The 17,267-nt window shown below is 39.6% G+C and overlaps 1 protein-coding gene across 1 annotated transcript in view; it reads left to right on the top strand.

Annotated features, from left to right (window-relative positions):
* Positions 1–17,267, top strand: part of PCSK5 (proprotein convertase subtilisin/kexin type 5) — a gene marked incomplete at its 5' end in the record, with an annotated part of 476,836 nt that overhangs the window by 89,759 nt on the left and 369,810 nt on the right. Inside the window, one exon of the mRNA XM_011947042.1 lies at positions 7,586–7,699. Coding sequence (XP_011802432.1) covers positions 7,586–7,699 — 114 coding nt within the window. The remainder of the gene's footprint in view (positions 1–7,585; positions 7,700–17,267) is intronic.

The raw sequence follows: 17,267 nt of genomic DNA, 5'->3' as shown, positions 1-17,267 counted from the left end.
TGTTCTACACTGCCCATCTGTGGCAGAGTCTAGCCTAGCTCTGGGCACAGATGGAATCATGCTGCTATGGTAGGTGTAAAGATCATACACAGGGTGTTTTTAGATATTTTAATAGCTCCAGAAAGAATTACTTTGTTCTTATAAAACCTAATTTAATGTTAAATTGTTTAGCAAGATTCATCCAACAACTGATATTATTTCTTTTTTCATAGAGTTTCAGGGTGTTAATATCCAAAATCAAAGGATTAAGTCACTGTGTCTTCTGATTCCTAGTACAGGAATGGTCTACATCTGGTGGTGCACTAAGTTGAATTCTAGGCTTCGTTTGAATGTTTCCTTTTTTTTTCCTGAGATGGAATTTCGCTCTTGTTGCCCAGGCTGGAGTGCAATGGCACAATCTTGGCTCACTGCAACCTCTGCCTCCCGGGTTCAAGTGATTCTCCTGCCTCAGCCTCCCAAGTAGCTGGGATTACAGGCATGCGCCACCACTCCCGGCTAATTTTGTATTTTTAGTAGAGACGGGGTTTCTCCATGTTGGTCAGACTGGTCTGGAACTCCCAGCCTCAGGTGATCAGCCCACCTTGGCCTCCCAAAGTGCTGGGATTACAGGTGTGAGCCACCGTGTCTGCCCTGGGACACTTTTTGTCATAGAGATTATTTTATAATTTCTCTGCTGTTTAGATGGCAGCACTGATTGAATCTGTGATTTTTACTCCATAATTTAGTTGAAAAGACAGATGTTCATCAAAACCCTCTAAAAAAAAAAAAAAAAAAACAGTTCATACTGGCTAGCATCATAAGGGCAAGAGGGTTTTTGCCTAGGACCTCATGCTTTAGAGGGCCTTGCTTGATCCCTCTTTCAGCTGAGTTTATCACCATTAGCTGAGAAGTTGGTGGAGTTGTGGGGACAAGTGCAGCTTGAGCCTGTATCCCCCTTCTAGATTATATTCCAGGTACTCAGGAGCCCAGAGTCGGTTGACCAGATGGCTGGGGTTCTGCTTCCATGATCTGAGTGAGCTTCTTCCTTTGTCTGTCCACTGGAGGGCGAATGCAATACTGGTAGGCCTGAGGGATTGCAATAGTGAACTGCAAACAAAAATACAAAGGTACACAGTCATTCTAGACGGCTTTCTCATTCGCTGGTCACATTGCCTGTAATACCTTCTTTGAGAAATCTGCACAGATGGTTTCTCGTTATTCAAAATTCTATTAAAAGATCACATCTTTCAAAGAGGCCTTTCTTGACCACCTTACTTGAAATAGCCCCTTCCTCCGTAATCGCTTTCTACCTCCTTACATTATTTACTTTTTGCATCATTTAACGTTTTCATCAATAACTGTGAAAGTCAATTGGCTGTTTTGTTCACTGCCATTCTGTAGTTTAGCTGGAGAGTGCCTCCCACTTAGGAGCTACTCAATAAATATTTTTAGCGTGAACAAAAATAAATGAAAGGGTCTTGAGGGTGGAAAGCACATTTTACTGCTTTGATTGGATATAACCATTTCTTTTTCACATTCACATTTCATCTTATCAAAACTGGGGAAAAGAAACAAGCAACAAATTGGAAAATCAGATTTTTAGAAGTAGGTACATAATAGGGGAATAGCTTAAGGGGAGAAATATGATGTTAATTCTTTGAAAGTGAGTAATGTAATTAGAACAGTAACACTATGAGTTTTTCTATAAACAAAATATAGTGAGATTAAATTGATAACATACGTTTCTAAAATTTTGGCTTCCTTAGAGAAAGCCAACTAAACATAAAATTTTACAGCAGAGTCAAGTTTTTCAGTTTGGCCTGTATTTTCTTCGGTAACACTGTTCTGAATGTACATGCAGTGTTTATTTCACAACTTCCCTCTGAATGACCTTTCAAAAATTATATGATTTTTCACATTCATGACCAGATGTTTTCTCTAATAGAAGCATCTGATGTTTGCAGTCATCAAATAAGATTCAAAATGCCTGTTTCAAGCAAATCAAGTAAAAATTCTCCATCACATCAAAAGTAAGGCTTTATTTGGTTCACAAGTAGCTTTATGAAATAAACAGAATTTAAACAATCTTGATAATTTTTTTCTTTAAAAAGGTGACAAAATAACAATGCCAGTATTTAAAAACTAATTAATGATAAGTTGCTAGATGGACCACAATTTCAAGTATGGAATATCCTTGTCTAACAAATACTTTTACTAAATTCTCTGATTTTTTTTTTTTTTTTCCTCACTGGTTAGCTTTGATGTTTTGATCAGAGTTTTTCGAAAATTTCTAGGATCTGTTGCCTTTGGACTTTAGAACTTCTTGGAACCGCATGTCAGTACTAAAATGTTTTCTTCAGCCCTTGCTTTCCATAGCAAAAATGTGTATGTCCATTATCCACCTAACTCATACTTAAAAATAAAACCCAAGATGCTCTATTTCGTTTTCAAAGTCAAAGAAAAAAATAGAGGGGAAGTATTTTTATGTTCTTTTCCCTAAATTGATCAAAGCTAGTTAGTTCAAAAAAGATACAAAATATGGAATACCACCTATTTTTATTTCCTGGCAACTGTTTCATTCAAATCATAGAGTACATATAATTTACTACACTCATTTATGAATATTAATCTCGCATTTTCACAGAATGACTTAAGATCATTGATCAACTAGAACATCGACCTCACCTGTCTGTTGTTTTTAACAAAATGTTTATTCCTAGTCAAACCAGAGAATCAGACTCTCTAGATAAAATTTCAAAGCTGGAAGAAAGAGAGTAGAGGGCACATTTAGTCTACCTTCCCTCATTTTACAGATAAAAGAGGCCCACTAAGATTTTTGCAAGATCACAAAGGTGACTGGTAGCTAATCTAAGATAATGACCGAGCTCTTCCAAATCCAACTCCTTTTTCTTACTTTACCCAACTTTTCTTAATATTTAAGTTGTGTTGGAATATAATATAAAATTATCTAAGGCACTTTTTATGTATCTTTTTTTCTCATTAACTGCTTTTCAAAGAAATATGCTGTGATTTAGACATGTAGTCTTTTTTTTTTAGCAACAGGATCTCACTCCGCCACCCAGGCAGGAGGACAGTGCCTTGATCATGGCTTACTGCAGCCTCAAACTCCTGGGCTCAAGTGATCCTCCCACCTCAGCTTCCTCAGTAGCTGGGACTACAGGCTCATGTCCCCACACCTGGCTACTTTTTTGAACATTGTTTGTTTGTTTGTTTGGTAAAGATGAGAGTCTTGCTATGTTGTCCAGGCCAGTCTTGAACTCCTGGGCATAAACCATCCTCCCGCCTCGGCCTCCCAAAGTGCTGAGATTATAGGTGCGAGCCACTGGGCCCAGGCTTAGTCATATTTGAAATTGGTTTTTGATTGTATGATAGTGTGTATAGGTAACATATTCCCATGGATCAAAAGTAACAAGATTTAAAGGGGCATGCAGTAGAAGGTCTCCCTCTTATCCCTGTATCCAGTCACTAGTTTTCTGCCCAGAAGACAACCAGTTTATCAGGTTTTTTTGTGCATAATCACTTTAGAGAGATGCCAAAAATATAGTATCCCTTTAAACCGTTTGTAACTTATGTTTTTTTCCCACTTTAACTGTATCATGGAGATGATTCTCTGTCAGTACATTAAGACCATTTCATTGTCTTTTATGGTTGTACTTTACTCTATCATACAGATATGTTATCATTTATTATATTAATCTCTATTGATACATATTAGGTTGCTAACAGTTTTTGGTTCTTACTGGCAGTATTTTAGTAAATAACCTCGCACATTCACATGTGTACATAGGTAGGATAAACTCCTAAAAATAGAATTACTTCTTTCGTCCTTTTTAAAGGAATTGTTTAATTATCCTCCAGAGTTGTACACGTTTCCATTCCCCTCACCATTATGTGACAATGAACCTTTTCCCATTCCCCCGCTAACAGTATGTTATCAACCTTTACATTGTTTGTATCTGAAAGGTGAAAAGTGGTATCCCAGTTTGGTTTGACTTGCTATGCGTGAGGCTAAGTGTATTTTATGTAAGAACCTGATTTACCTTTCCAGAGGTTTCTCTACCCATATCTTTTGCGGCTTTTCCTGTTGAATCGTTCTCTTATTAATTGTTGAAACTCTCTCTGTATTAGGCAGATAGTCTTTTGTTCATGGTAGGGGCTATACACTTTTGCCCAGTTTGTCTTTTACCTTCCCCGTGATGTTTTGTGGGTTTTTCTTGGCCATGTCGTTCACATTATTTTTATGTAGTTAAATTAGTCAGTGTTTCTAAATCATCTTTTTGGTTTGTGTTATACTTAGATGCAATCTTCCACTCAGATTAGTTTTAAACATCTCTCATATTTCTTATAGTACCTCTACATTTAAATATTTGATTCATTTGAAATTGATTCTGATCTAAGACGTCAGAAATGCCTTCAGCTTAATTTTTTTTTTCCAGTTGGTGGTTGTTCCAACCAACGTGTTCCAGAACATCTATGAAGTAATTTTTTTCCCTACTTAGAGTAATCCCATTATCATATACTGTATTCTTACATGTTTTGAGTCAATTTCTTGACTTTCTATGCTATTACATTGGTATATCTGTAGACATTTGCTACTAGCATGTGTTTTAATTATTAGCATAATACTTTTTAATATCTAAAGGGCTGATTCCCTATCACTGCAGGATGCATTTTTAAAGCAACAGCATAATCTGTTTCCCGTTTATATTTACGTAATAACTTACATGATTTATATTCATATGATCACATTTTTTCTCCTCCTGTTGCTTTCCCCATGTGTAGTATCAGAAAGCTGGTAAATTCCAAAATAATGAGATACAAGTTCAGCTGAGATTATGAGGCCGGGCTTCCCATAATTGTCAATGAATGTGTTTTGGATCTTATAAAGGAGAACATCTTTAGACAAAGGTTCTTAAGCAGCAAATGCACAATCTTTACTTGGACCAAGGTCCAAAGGAAGAGAGTACTGTGAGTAGAGGGAGGGAGTGTCCCTGAAATCATGTGGCACATGTATGTTTAAATTAACAAAGGATAGACTGACGATTTCAAAGGTCCTGTAGCTTTTACACTCTGGATTAACTGTAGTTCCTTAATGTATTGGAAATAGAACTTTCAGAAGTTAAGCCAGTGAGGCAAAACACACAATAATTCCCTTCTCCTAGGCTGACCATAGTTTTATGAAAATGAATCTTTAAGTATCTTTTCTTTGCATGAGGCTTCTTGGCAAGAAATAAAATCTGTATAATGCATTACCTCTGGCTTTTTCCTTAAAGAGCTCAAGGATAGACATATGGATAATAGCTTAAAATATAAATATGGTCTTTCCAGTCATAGAAACCTTCCGATCCAAGAGGTGCTTTTCCCACTTTCCAAAAAATACAGGGCTATATACACATACCCATAAGGCACCAAGGCAAAATACATGGTATTTGACACTAAAAAAAACCCACTGAACTTTTCTTGAGTATTGCAGCCCTGTGATCAGACAGAGTGACTTGTAGTCAAATCTAGATGCCAAGCTGCTGTGTCACCTTCTAGCCACTAAGTCCTGTAACTAAGCATTTTTGTTTGGTAAAATTATAGAAGGGATGCTGTTGGGTAAGATATTCTGTTCTATTTTAGTACCTATAGTTCATCTAGGAAAATGGCTGTCACTTGGTTTTCTCACATACTTATTTCATTTGTCTGTCTGAGTGTGTGCACAGGGAGAAGTGAATATTTATAGTGTCTTTCTAAGGAACAGTTATCCACTCCCACCCCAGGATAGACTTTCCGGATCTCTAGCAGTCTCTTTAATGAGTCCACACTGGGGGAGGCATGATACTTTCTGGTTTATGTACATATATAGGTTGGCAGTGTGGAATTTATGATTGCTTCATTAGGAAAGGCCACTGCCAATATAGGATTCATTTTGAAAAGAGTTGTCTCAGCAGCCTTCTTTTACCAAGCATGCAAATATGAACTTGTTAACTTTATTGGGATAAGACTTACAGATAGTAATATAAGGATTACAAGTTGCATAGTCAAGATCATCATAAATAGTCTAAGTAATACAGTGATAGAGCCTGTGTCAGATGTCATTCATGGAGGTAAAGATATTTTTATGAAGTGGAGAATTGTGTAATACTTGTTACATTTCCTTGATAAAGTGTAAGTCCTTCAAAGTTAAAACCAATTCTTACTCATCTTCGTATTTCTAACACAGTACCTAGCACTTGTTTGTTGAATGAATGAATGAGTGAATGAACTGCATTCCTTAGATTTTTTGAAATGAAGAGGTTAAAATGTTTCCTGGAAATAGAAAATGTACATGCACACCCATCATTGCTGCTGTACTTTGATTGAGAAGGATGCCTTAGGATCCCTTCTTCTCCGGTAATCTTTTAATTGAGTAGGTGAGAGAGGTTTTAAAATGTTCACTGAATGGCTGGATATGGAATTACAGCAGTGGACTACAAAGCCCGCTTCCTCCCCACTCATTTTTTAATTCCCTTGCAGAGAGGAGGGAAAAATGGTGGAACAAAACATTCCAGAGCATTGTGACTAAATGAGCTATCACCAGAAGAAATCAAACAAAGGAGCATTTAGGCACAAATTGAAGAACGCCACCAGGGCTGATTCTGCATTTGAGACATCCCACTAAAACTGCAACATGCTTATTTTTGTGTTGCCATAAGGATAATCTGTTTTAAAGAAAGTGTTCTCATACATACCCCTACCACTAGGTTATAAATTCTGCATTAGACTCACGGTTTCTGGTTACTTTGTTTAAACAAGTTTATAACTAAATATTGAGACTTTTCTCAAATAGGGCGTGTTTGAATTTTAGAGCTGGCAGGGAGCCTATGGCTCAGGAAATTGAGTAGCTTCTCCAATTTTGTGCCAGAGATAGGACTAGGGATTTGGTTTTTCTTATTCTCCAAATAGGGCTTTTCCACTGCACGGTGTTGTAGAAAGCCATTTTTTAAAAATTGTGATCCTGGAGCATTTTGCTCCCAGAAAGTTTTAAAAAATTGATGCATACTTTAGGTCAGGAATTGTAAACTGTGGCATGTGGAACAAAATCTAGCCTGGTTTTGTATATAAAGTTTTATTGGAACACATTCACACCCATTCATTTATATATCATCTACGTTGCTGCAATGGCAAAATGAGTGAGTGCATCAGAGACCATGTGCCCTGCAAAGCCTAAAATATTTATTTTTTGAACCTTTATAGAAAAAGTTGACTAGCCCTTAGCATAAAGTAAGGATGAAAAATTACCTTAAAAGTTAACGTTGCCAATTTTTAATAAATTGGAAGTAAGTAGGATTTCTGAGAAAGCTAAAAGGTTAGCTTGTTGTTGAGATATATAAATAATCTATACATAAAAAACTAAAATCCCTACTTTCATTAAACAAACAAACACAAAAAACCCTGGGTTTCTAAGGAATCTCTGAGCACTTAGACTCAGAGATTTTAGTTGCCACAGTGAAACCTGTGACTTAAATAGCATTGACTTAAGATGGGAAATGCCTCAGACTGTCATTTATGTTGTGCTAACCCTGATGGAACATGAATACTCACCAAATGTCCTTCTTGGCAGGTGGAGTGGATCCAACAGCAGGTGGTAAAAAAGCGGACAAAGAGGGATTATGACTTCAGTCGTGCCCAGTCTACCTATTTCAATGATCCCAAGTGGCCCAGCATGTGGTATATGGTAAGCTTGCTAAGGAAGCCTGGCATAGGGCCATGTCATCCAGTTTTGTATTGTATGCGGAGAATCTACTGAACTTGGGAGGACACAGAAATACTGACCAGGGATTATTTCCTATCTTAATACCCACCATTTGAGATTGGTTAATGGCCTATGATGCTGTCTGGATTTTCTTTCTAACTTAGCTTGTTGATTATAATAAAGAGAAAAAGAAGGGAGCTCCGATTCACAGAAATTCTGTTTGAGAGCTTACTTTGTGCAGTAGCTTTCTAAATTTTGGCCAGAGGATAGAAAAATATGCAAAGATGCACATACCCTTAGACCTATCAATAATCATGTTCACCTCTGATACACGTTTACTCCACCTTGAAACTAGTCTGGCTAATGCATACTGGTTCTTGAACATCATTGAAATGACTCTGCTGGTAAGTAACAGACCCCAAACTTACATCATCTAATATGTATCCTCTCACTGTAGGTAATAGCTTTGTAAAAGTAGACCAGGAAAAGCAATCGTTGGAAAGTGTTCGATTTGGTAGTTCATGGTTCAAGCAAAAGATTTTTCAGTGAAGGAAACTTACTTAACATGTTGGGAAGAGTAATCCACCAGTTCACTTGGCATGGCCTCCTTTGAAAACATACGTCTCTAATCTCTTAGGGATTTTAGGTCGTGATCACTGAGAAATGAATTTGAATATGTTACGTACTCTTACTCATGAAATCCACATGTCACCAATTTGCTCTATAATGTGTAAATCACCCTTTACTTTTTTCTGTCTTGAAAGTTTTTATTGCTAAACTTTGCCAGCATATTATTCACTATACTACTTTAGCTGCTGTATTCCTGTTTTAGTTTTTGTATTCCTGTTCTTTTTTACAAAATGTCTCCAAACTGAAAGAAGGACATGAATCCTTCCATAGCATTTCCATAGCTGCCTCATGCTTCCCTGGCTCCCTGCTTCCCATTCCTTCTGCCTGGAGTACGTTCACTGCCCTTCCCCACCTCCCTGGGGCAGGATCCCCTGTCCTCAGAGCCCACACCTGAGGCTGACTGCTCTGGAAGACCTTCCCTGTGTTCCTGTCTTTTATCATTTTCCCTCCTCTCGTCTCTTGGACCTTCTCCCTGCTGCTCATGGCATCCATCATGGCACTTTACACTGTAGTTATTCATATTGTTTTTTAACCTTCCCCATTGGACTTGGGGGTCACTTGACGGCAAGCTCTGCATCTTGATCCCTTTTTCTATCTCCCTAGAAACCTAACCCAGCACCTTGTAAGGCTGGGAATTTGTGCTTATTTTGAGATGGGTGAATGTGGCTAGTATTTCTCTTAATTTCCCTTTTCTTGGTCTTACCCGGAAATGAAAGGTTATAGAAATATTTTGGACCCCAAACAGAATTTTACACAGAAATCTTTCTCATGTTTAAGGGGAAAAAAAGGGAGGAATCTTAAAGCTAAGTTCAAGGGAAGATGGGAATCTCAGCATCATTTCGGTGGGAATCCCCTGAGGGACAGTAGGATAGGTGGCAGCTTATTAGCCCCCACACCCGCAGAGAGTGAACCCCAAGGGAAGGCATTGGAGGGAGCACTGGCAGGAGCTAAGGAGCTTTGTCTGCACTGACAAAATGATAAGAATGTAATGGGATTAAGATACAGGAGGAAGCAAAACTGCCTCTACACCCCTGTTTATAAGACCAGGTTGAGAGAGACCCTGTTTGCTTGTTCTCGTAGGAAAGAGCCAAATTGCTGTCTATGCATGATCCACTGGACAGTAGAACTATCTGGCAGCTTTCCCCGATCCTCTCATCACCCCAGCAGGGCAGACTGGACTCTAGCAGGAGCCATGACCAAGGCTTTAGCCCTTTGGCTAGCCTGGTGGCTGAAGGTTTCAGTGCCTGCATAGTGAGATCTTGTCACTCTGAAGAACCACTATTATTTCATGTCTTTCTGACGTGAGGAAAGACTGAGAGAAGAGCTTTTGATTGGCCATTTAACATGTTGGGTGTTTTACAACACATATTTGATGATAATATTACAAATAGGTAACATTTATTGAGCACTTAGTATGCGCCAGGCAATGTGCCAAGTCTTTATGAGGTTTTTGGTTGTTTTTTTTTTTTTCTTTTTCGAGAGAGTCTCGCTGTGTCAGGCTGCAGTACAGTGATGTGGTCTCGGCTCACTGCAGCCTTGACCTGGGCTCAAGCAACCCTTACATCTCTGCCTCCCAAATAACTGGGACAACAGGTGCGCACTACCATGCTTGGTTAATTTCTGTAGTTTTTGTAGAAAAGGGGTTTCACCATGTTGCCCAGGCTGATCTTGACCTCCTAGACTCAAGTGATCCTCCCACCTTAGCCTCCTAAATAGCTGGGACCACAGGTGCATGCCACCATGCTTGGATAACTTTTAAACTTTTTGTAGAGACATGGTCTCACTGTATTGCTCAGACTGGTCTTGAACTCCTGGGCTCAGATGATCCTCCCACTTGGTCTCCAAAGTATTGGGATTACATGTGTGAGCCGCTGTGCCTGGCCATGAATGCTTTTCTAATGCAGCTGGAACAAATGCATGTGTTAAAATTGGCCCTAATTTTAAAATGAGAAATCTGTGAGGCTTATGAAATTTAGTTAACTTACCTAAGATCACCAAGCCTGAACGTGGTGGAGATGCCAAGGCAGGCAGGTTGATGCAGAGTCCACGGGATTAGCACAGCATCTTGTCTCCACCCTTCTGCTATTTACGGGTGCTGTGAGGAAGCCTCGGATCTATCCAGAGAGAAATGACTGAAACACACGACAGAATGGTGGGTCCCCTGTAGGATAAACAAAGTATCTTGAGGACAACCAAAGTGCTTTACAGATTCCTGTTAAATGATTACTTTCCCTTAATAAAAGGGATGGGAAGCAGGTTCCATACCTTATGCTTCTCTGTTAGGACAGAAAGAGAGGCAAGACTCTCAGATCTGCAAAGCTGGATGCCCATCCCCATTGCTTCACTTAGAATCTCCATGATTGATTTGGTCCAACTCTCTTCAACAGTAACATAAAAGTGTCTAGCTCTTATGTATGAGTGGTGTTTTGCTGCATAATAAAACTTAGTTTTGTTAGAACTTGGTTTTTCAAACAATTATCTCCCAGCCTGGGCAACACGATGAAGCCCCATCTGTACCAGAAATACAAAATTTAGCTGGGCGAGGTGGCATGCTCCTGTGGTCCCAGCTACCTGGGAGGCTGAGATGGGAAGATGCCTTGAGCCTGGGAGGCAGAGGTTGCAGTGAGCCATGATTGCACCACCGCACTCCAGCCTGGGTGACAGAATAAGACCCCCTCTCAAATTAAAAAAAGTAAAGCAATTATCTCATAGATTCTGAGGGTCAGGAATTCAGACAGAGCCCAGGGACAATGACTTCCCTCTGTTCTGGGATGTCTGGGGCTTCAGCTGGAAGACTCAAAGTCTTGGTGAGAGTAGGAAGATAGGCTTCAAGGTGGCCCAGTCACAAGGCTGGCACATGGGTTCCTCTCTATGTGGGCCTCACCACAGGGCTGTGTGAGTGTCCACTTGACATGGTACTGGCTTCCCAGGCAGGTGATCCAAGAGGTCATGTTGGAAGTGGTGATGTCTTTTATGACATCTAAACTCAGAAGTCACAGACCCTTATTTCTGTAGTTTTCTATTGGTCATAGGAGTCAAGGCTGATTCAATGTAATAGGGAATATGTATGGGTGATGTACTAGGAGGTAAGGAGTGTTGGGAGCCATCTTGGAGGCCGGCTACCACAATTAAATGAAATTTTAATGAGAAGGCTTTAACACAGTACCTGACACCAGAAAACCCTCAGTCAATCATAATTGTTATTATTCTCTGGCTTCTTAATTACAATATATGGTAGTTCCTTTTTACCTTTTATTTAAATTAGTCAAAGAAGGGTGAGAGCCCATGTCCAGTGGGCATTCTTTGGAGTACTGTTTGGCAGCACATCACTGACACAACCCAGGCAAGGTGCTGATATCCTTCTTCCTTTTCCTGAGCTCTGGAGCTGCTGCAGTGTTTCTGACCTCCATAGGGTCCTGCCTCCAGCTCGTTAGCCTGGGCCCATTTCTGTCGTTCAATATTTATCACAGGAGAATGGAGATTAAAGAATGTCATGAAGTGTGCCTGAGTGTCTCTTTTAATTAACTTAAAAGTTTTCCCATGTCGCTCCTCCCCTTGGAAACTGGTGTGCAAAATCATTATGTCTAGCCTTGAGGCTTGGGCAACATATTCAGGGAAAAGTGCTTTTATGAGTTTGTTATGGATATGATAGCTGTATAATTACTGCTCTATCCTGACATACTGTGTTGAGATTTCTAGGAGTTGGAGGGTTAATCCTAGAAATTCAACTCACTTCTTGTTGCATTGACAAACTTCTCCTGCATCTATTATTTGTTAGACATGGTGCTAAGCGCTGAGAGTTTAGAAAAACATGGTTTGTGCCTCCTGAGATTAATGAAGCAGGTGAGGAATATATAAGCAGCAAAGAAAACTTGACTGGGCAAGCAACTCCCTGCTAAAAGTTTCTCCGGGATCTTGTACATACATCTAGCCTCTGCTGCCTGGACATTGGCCCGTAATTTTTGCTTGCAGATTTGTTTCTTCCATTAGAAGCTCCTGCAGAACTGTTAAATCCAAGCTTGGGCCTTCCTTTAGGTTTTGGTGTGGAGTGGGGCTAAGGCAGTGGGATGTCATCAGAATTCCCCAGGTGATTCTAACGTATAGTATGTGGTAAATGCTCAATAAATTCTGATTGAATAAATAGATAAGCAAACTCTGTAATAAAAGCAAACCTGTGTCATTTCCATGGTAGAGAACGCTTAGTGTGTGTCAAGCATTTTACCACTCTTTCAGGTGTATTATCTGATCGCCAGTGTTCCAGTGAGTTAATAACTACAGTTATTATCTTCATGTTATAGATGAGGAAATGAAAGCAAAGTTAAGTCACCTGCCCAAAGTCACACCATTTACCAGGGACTGACCCTGGTGTTCAAACTCAGTCATTTACTTGTAACATAATTCTACATCATGCTCCATAAAGGACAGGCATTAGAATCACCTGGAGGTCTTCTTAAAACTTGCCTACCCTCCAACCCCCACACAGAATCTGGGAATTTGTATTTCTAGCAAGTTTCCAATTGATACTGATGCTGGGGTCTCAAAACCCCTTTGAGACACCACTTTCCTACCGTATTTAAACCCAAGTTTGTGTGAGCACAGCCTCCCAGTTATCAGATGGGGAAAGAAAAGCTTTTTAAAATTATGGGGCATTTTAAAGCACACTTGGTCAATTTAACTTTTTCTTGATCTTATACCTTCCTCTTACTGACACAATTTTCTATTTGGAAAGCTGGCAGCTTTAATATGAGAAGATATTTTCACTTTACCTTCACTGATTGAAAATACCCTTGGCTTATATATTCTTTCAAGCTTCTCCAGAGACAAAGGATATCTGATAGGAAAGGTCATGAGGATTTGGCCACATCTTTGGGAACTCAGTGTAATAGAATTGGTTTTAAGGTACCTAGCTGATACAATGAGCCATATTTTCACGACTAAAGAAAACTCAGTTTGACTCTAGAGAGAGCAAGGTAAAGTAAGACTCTTCCCCAAGAATCTGGGACTACCAATTGAGAAAGTTCAGGGTGTTAAGTATTTTTAAAATTATAAAATATTTAGGATATTCAAGACAGCCTAGGCAACAGAGTGAGATCCCCTCTCTAAAAAAAAAAGTAAAATAATAATTAAAAAATAAGCTAAGCATGGTGGCATGTACCTGTACTTCCTGCTACTTGGGAGGCTGAGGCAGGAAGATCACTTGAGTCTAGGCGGTCGAGGCTCCAGTGAGCTATGATTGCACCATTATGCTATGACCTGGGAGACAGAGCAAGACCCCATCTCTAAAAATCACAAATAAATAAATATTGAAATGGCTGTCCACCCACCCCCAGACTAAGGAATGGAATATCATCTATATGATTGAGGTCCTTTGTGATCTCTATTTTAGTAGCATCTCTTCATCCTCTGCAGAGTCTACTTGCACTGAATTTGAAATACATTGTGAGGGTTCTCCCTTGTTGGTGGGAGGCTTCTCTTTGTAGGAGGGCTTATTCAATTTACAATAGATGTGTGTTTTTGAAATCAACGTAAAATACACATTCATACATGGAATTCAACAGCTGGGCTATTGCATAGTCCCAAGATGACAACTTAGAAATGACACTTGGCTGAAAATGTGAGTTTCATAGAAAAGATCTTTTATTCCTTTAGTTATGTGAATATTTCATTGCTTAAGGAAATTGATGTCGCATTTATGGTATTTCAAGTTTAACTGTTAGCCAATAATGATTTTGGAGAAGCCCGTAGTAAATAACTTTAAATACACACACACACACACACACACACACACACAATTTTTTTTCTGCCTCACAGGACTCAGAAGTGTTTCTATTTGACTCTCAGACTCTAGTAATTCATGTCTGGTACTCCTGACTCATCATCCTAGTTAGCACAGTAGAACTTTTTGTGATGAATATTGGGTGGCCTATTTAATATGCATTATTTAAAGGCAGACTATAATAAATGGATTCATTTTTGATGCACTACCTCAGATTTCATGAACACTCTCTGGGTGGTTTTTCTGAGGGGGAAAAAATTCATATTTGCTGATCAGCAGAGTGAAAATTAGCTGAGTTCGGTTATGCATGTGGGGCATATCTGCCAAAAGCTATGAACTAGCTAGGATAGTAATTGTGAAAAATGATTTTAAGCCCCATGGCTTTTTCTCAGCCAACTGGATGGTGTTCAGTACTCCATGAGTTTGAGACATCACTGTCTCTGTGGTTGGCACACATTTTTGTAATGATTTATACTGTCATTTGACTCATAAAATCTGGTGGAGTTTGTGGCATTATTGTCCTGGCAGTTTGGAAATTGTCCTTTTAAGACACCCTGTTTAGCTGTTTTAATTGCAAATGCAACATGGTAGACATCTGCAACCATGTGGCACATTCTGATGCAAGCAGGAGACCTCCTGAGAAAGGACAGATGCCAGCTAGGCAATAAGTAATGAACTGGTAGGAACTCGTAAGAGTTGAGATGTAGTTTTGTTGTACTGGTCTGTGACCTCTAGAAAGGTATTTACCTCTCTCAACCTTAGTTCATTTGAAAAACTGAGGAATCTGGACTAGATACTTTCTTAAGATCATACCTGCTTGAACATCTAGTTCTACATGGCTAGTTGTACTGCATATTGAGCCTAGAGAGATCACATACCATCAATGGGCCCATGTCTTGATCTCCAGCCAAGAGCTACTACCCCAGGAGATGTATACCGTGCTTTCATGACATTACTAATTCAAAGTCAATATGTACCTTGTTTCGGAGATCCCAAGACCACCTACAAATTTGGTAAATCACTAGGAAGACTTACATGACTCATCATGTAGTCATACTCATAGCTATGATTTATTTCCTAAGAAGGGTACAAAGCACAATCAGCAGAAAGAAAAAGCACATGGGGCGAAGTCTGGAGGAAACCAGGATCAAGCTTCCAAGAGACTTACTTTAGTAGATCACACAGAAAGCACTTAGTTCCTCTAGCACTGAATTGTGACCACACATGTGAAATGCTGTCTACCAGGGAAGCTCATTAGAGACTCAGTGCCCAGTATTAGGAGATGGTCTCATAGGCATCCCTTGCCCACCATATACCAAAATGCCACATTCACAGAAGAAAAGCAGGTGTTCACAATAAACCATATCATTTGTATAAACGGTTTAAGTGCAGTGAGCAATTCTAATTGGGGAATGGCAGGAACCCTCCTGAAACCCAAGTTCCCAGATGCCAACCAGCCCAACCTTGCACACAGGACTTTCAAAGGCCACCAGTCTCAGGTCTGCTATGTCAACTCCTCTGCACTTTTCCAAACCAAATTCATGATCTTACCCCCCAGATTTACCTGCTTCCACTGTTTCTGCTCTTAGCGAGTAGAGAGAAACCTGGATGTCATCCTTGACTCTACCCTTAAAGCCAATCTACCACCAAGTCAAAGCTGTTTTACCTCTTGAGTCAGTTGCCATCTTCCCTTCCCCACCACCGCCTTTTAGTCTAAGCCATCGTTTCTTAACTAGACTACTACAACAGCTAGTTATCCACCTCCCAGTTTCTTTTTTTTTCTTTTCTCTCTTTTTTTTTTTTTTTTTTTTTTGAGATGGAGTCTTACTCTGTTGCCCAGGCTAGAATGCAGTGGCACAATCTCAGCTCACTGCAACCTCCATCTCCAGGGTTCATGCAATTCTCCTGCCTCAGCCTCTCAAGTAGCAGGGACTACAGGCACGTGCCACCACACCTGGCTAATTTTTTATATTTTTAGTAGAGATGGGGTTTCACCATGTTAACCAGCATGGTCTCGATCTCCTGACCTTGTGATCCGCCCGCCTCGGCCTCCCAAAGTGCTGGGATTACAGATGTGAGCCACCACACCCGCCCCCACCTCCCAGTTTCTACTTCTGAACTCTTCCGGTCTGTTCCTCATACAGTAGCCAGAGTGATTATTAAAACCCCAAACCAACCAACCAAAGAAAACACCTCCCCATTTAGTCACTTCCCTTTGCTTAACCCTTCTGAAAAGACTTCCCACTGTTTTAAGAATAAAAACCGAAATCCATGCCATTGCCTTTAAGGCCTCACGTGATTTGTTCTCTGCTCACCTCTTCAAACATCTTGCAATACTTTCTACTTCACTTTCTGCTTTCAGCCCATAGGCCTTATTTTTCTTCATAGAACATACCCAATTCCTTCCCTTCACAGATCTATACACATGGTCTCTGCCTGGATGCTTCTCCCGTGTCCCTCTGCTGGATTAATTCCAGTGCTCCCTTGAGATTCCCATAATCTTGAGTAGCCAGGTCACCCACTCCATTTGCTATGTCACCATGCACACCTCTTTTTGTGTATTTAATGCAGTTATAATTTTCCATCTCTGTGTGTGATCATGTGATAACTATCTTTCCCATTAGATACATTCTATGGAGGAAGAAACCGTAAAAATCATCATGGAAACCTTAGTGACTCACATAGTTCCTGGTATATAATAGGCCTCTATAAATATGTGTTGAGTGAATGAATGGATTAATAAAGCATGAATAAATAAAACATTATTTGTGCTAATGTTTATACTCTACTATATTTCTAGTTTACTTTAACTTCAATAAACTGCCAGTAAAAGGAAAAATGGGTGTTTTATGATTTTTATTTTGGTATGTTTTGGAAGAAGTTATGTCTTTGTGATTTTATCTGGGAGTGCTTTTTCTGATATCTTGAATTGGGTGTTGTGTTCCTGAGGTATTCTTGTGATTTGACCCTCATATCTGTGCATTTACAACTTTCCTACTTGGCTTCTAGTCACAGAGGACTATTTATTTCACTTAGGTCTGTGGGCTAGATGGAGGTCCAATCTGTTAATAGTTGCAAATGTTGACAATACTTTTAACAGGATTCATTCATACACACACACACACACACAATTTTTTTTCTGCC

Source organism: Colobus angolensis, unplaced genomic scaffold, assembly GCF_000951035.1.
Source record: "Colobus angolensis palliatus isolate OR3802 unplaced genomic scaffold, Cang.pa_1.0 Scaffold257, whole genome shotgun sequence".
In the NCBI taxonomy this organism is placed as follows: domain Eukaryota; kingdom Metazoa; phylum Chordata; class Mammalia; order Primates; family Cercopithecidae; genus Colobus; species Colobus angolensis.
The sequence above is the reverse complement of the archived record's forward strand: the minus strand, read 5'-3'. Positions and strand labels throughout refer to the sequence as shown.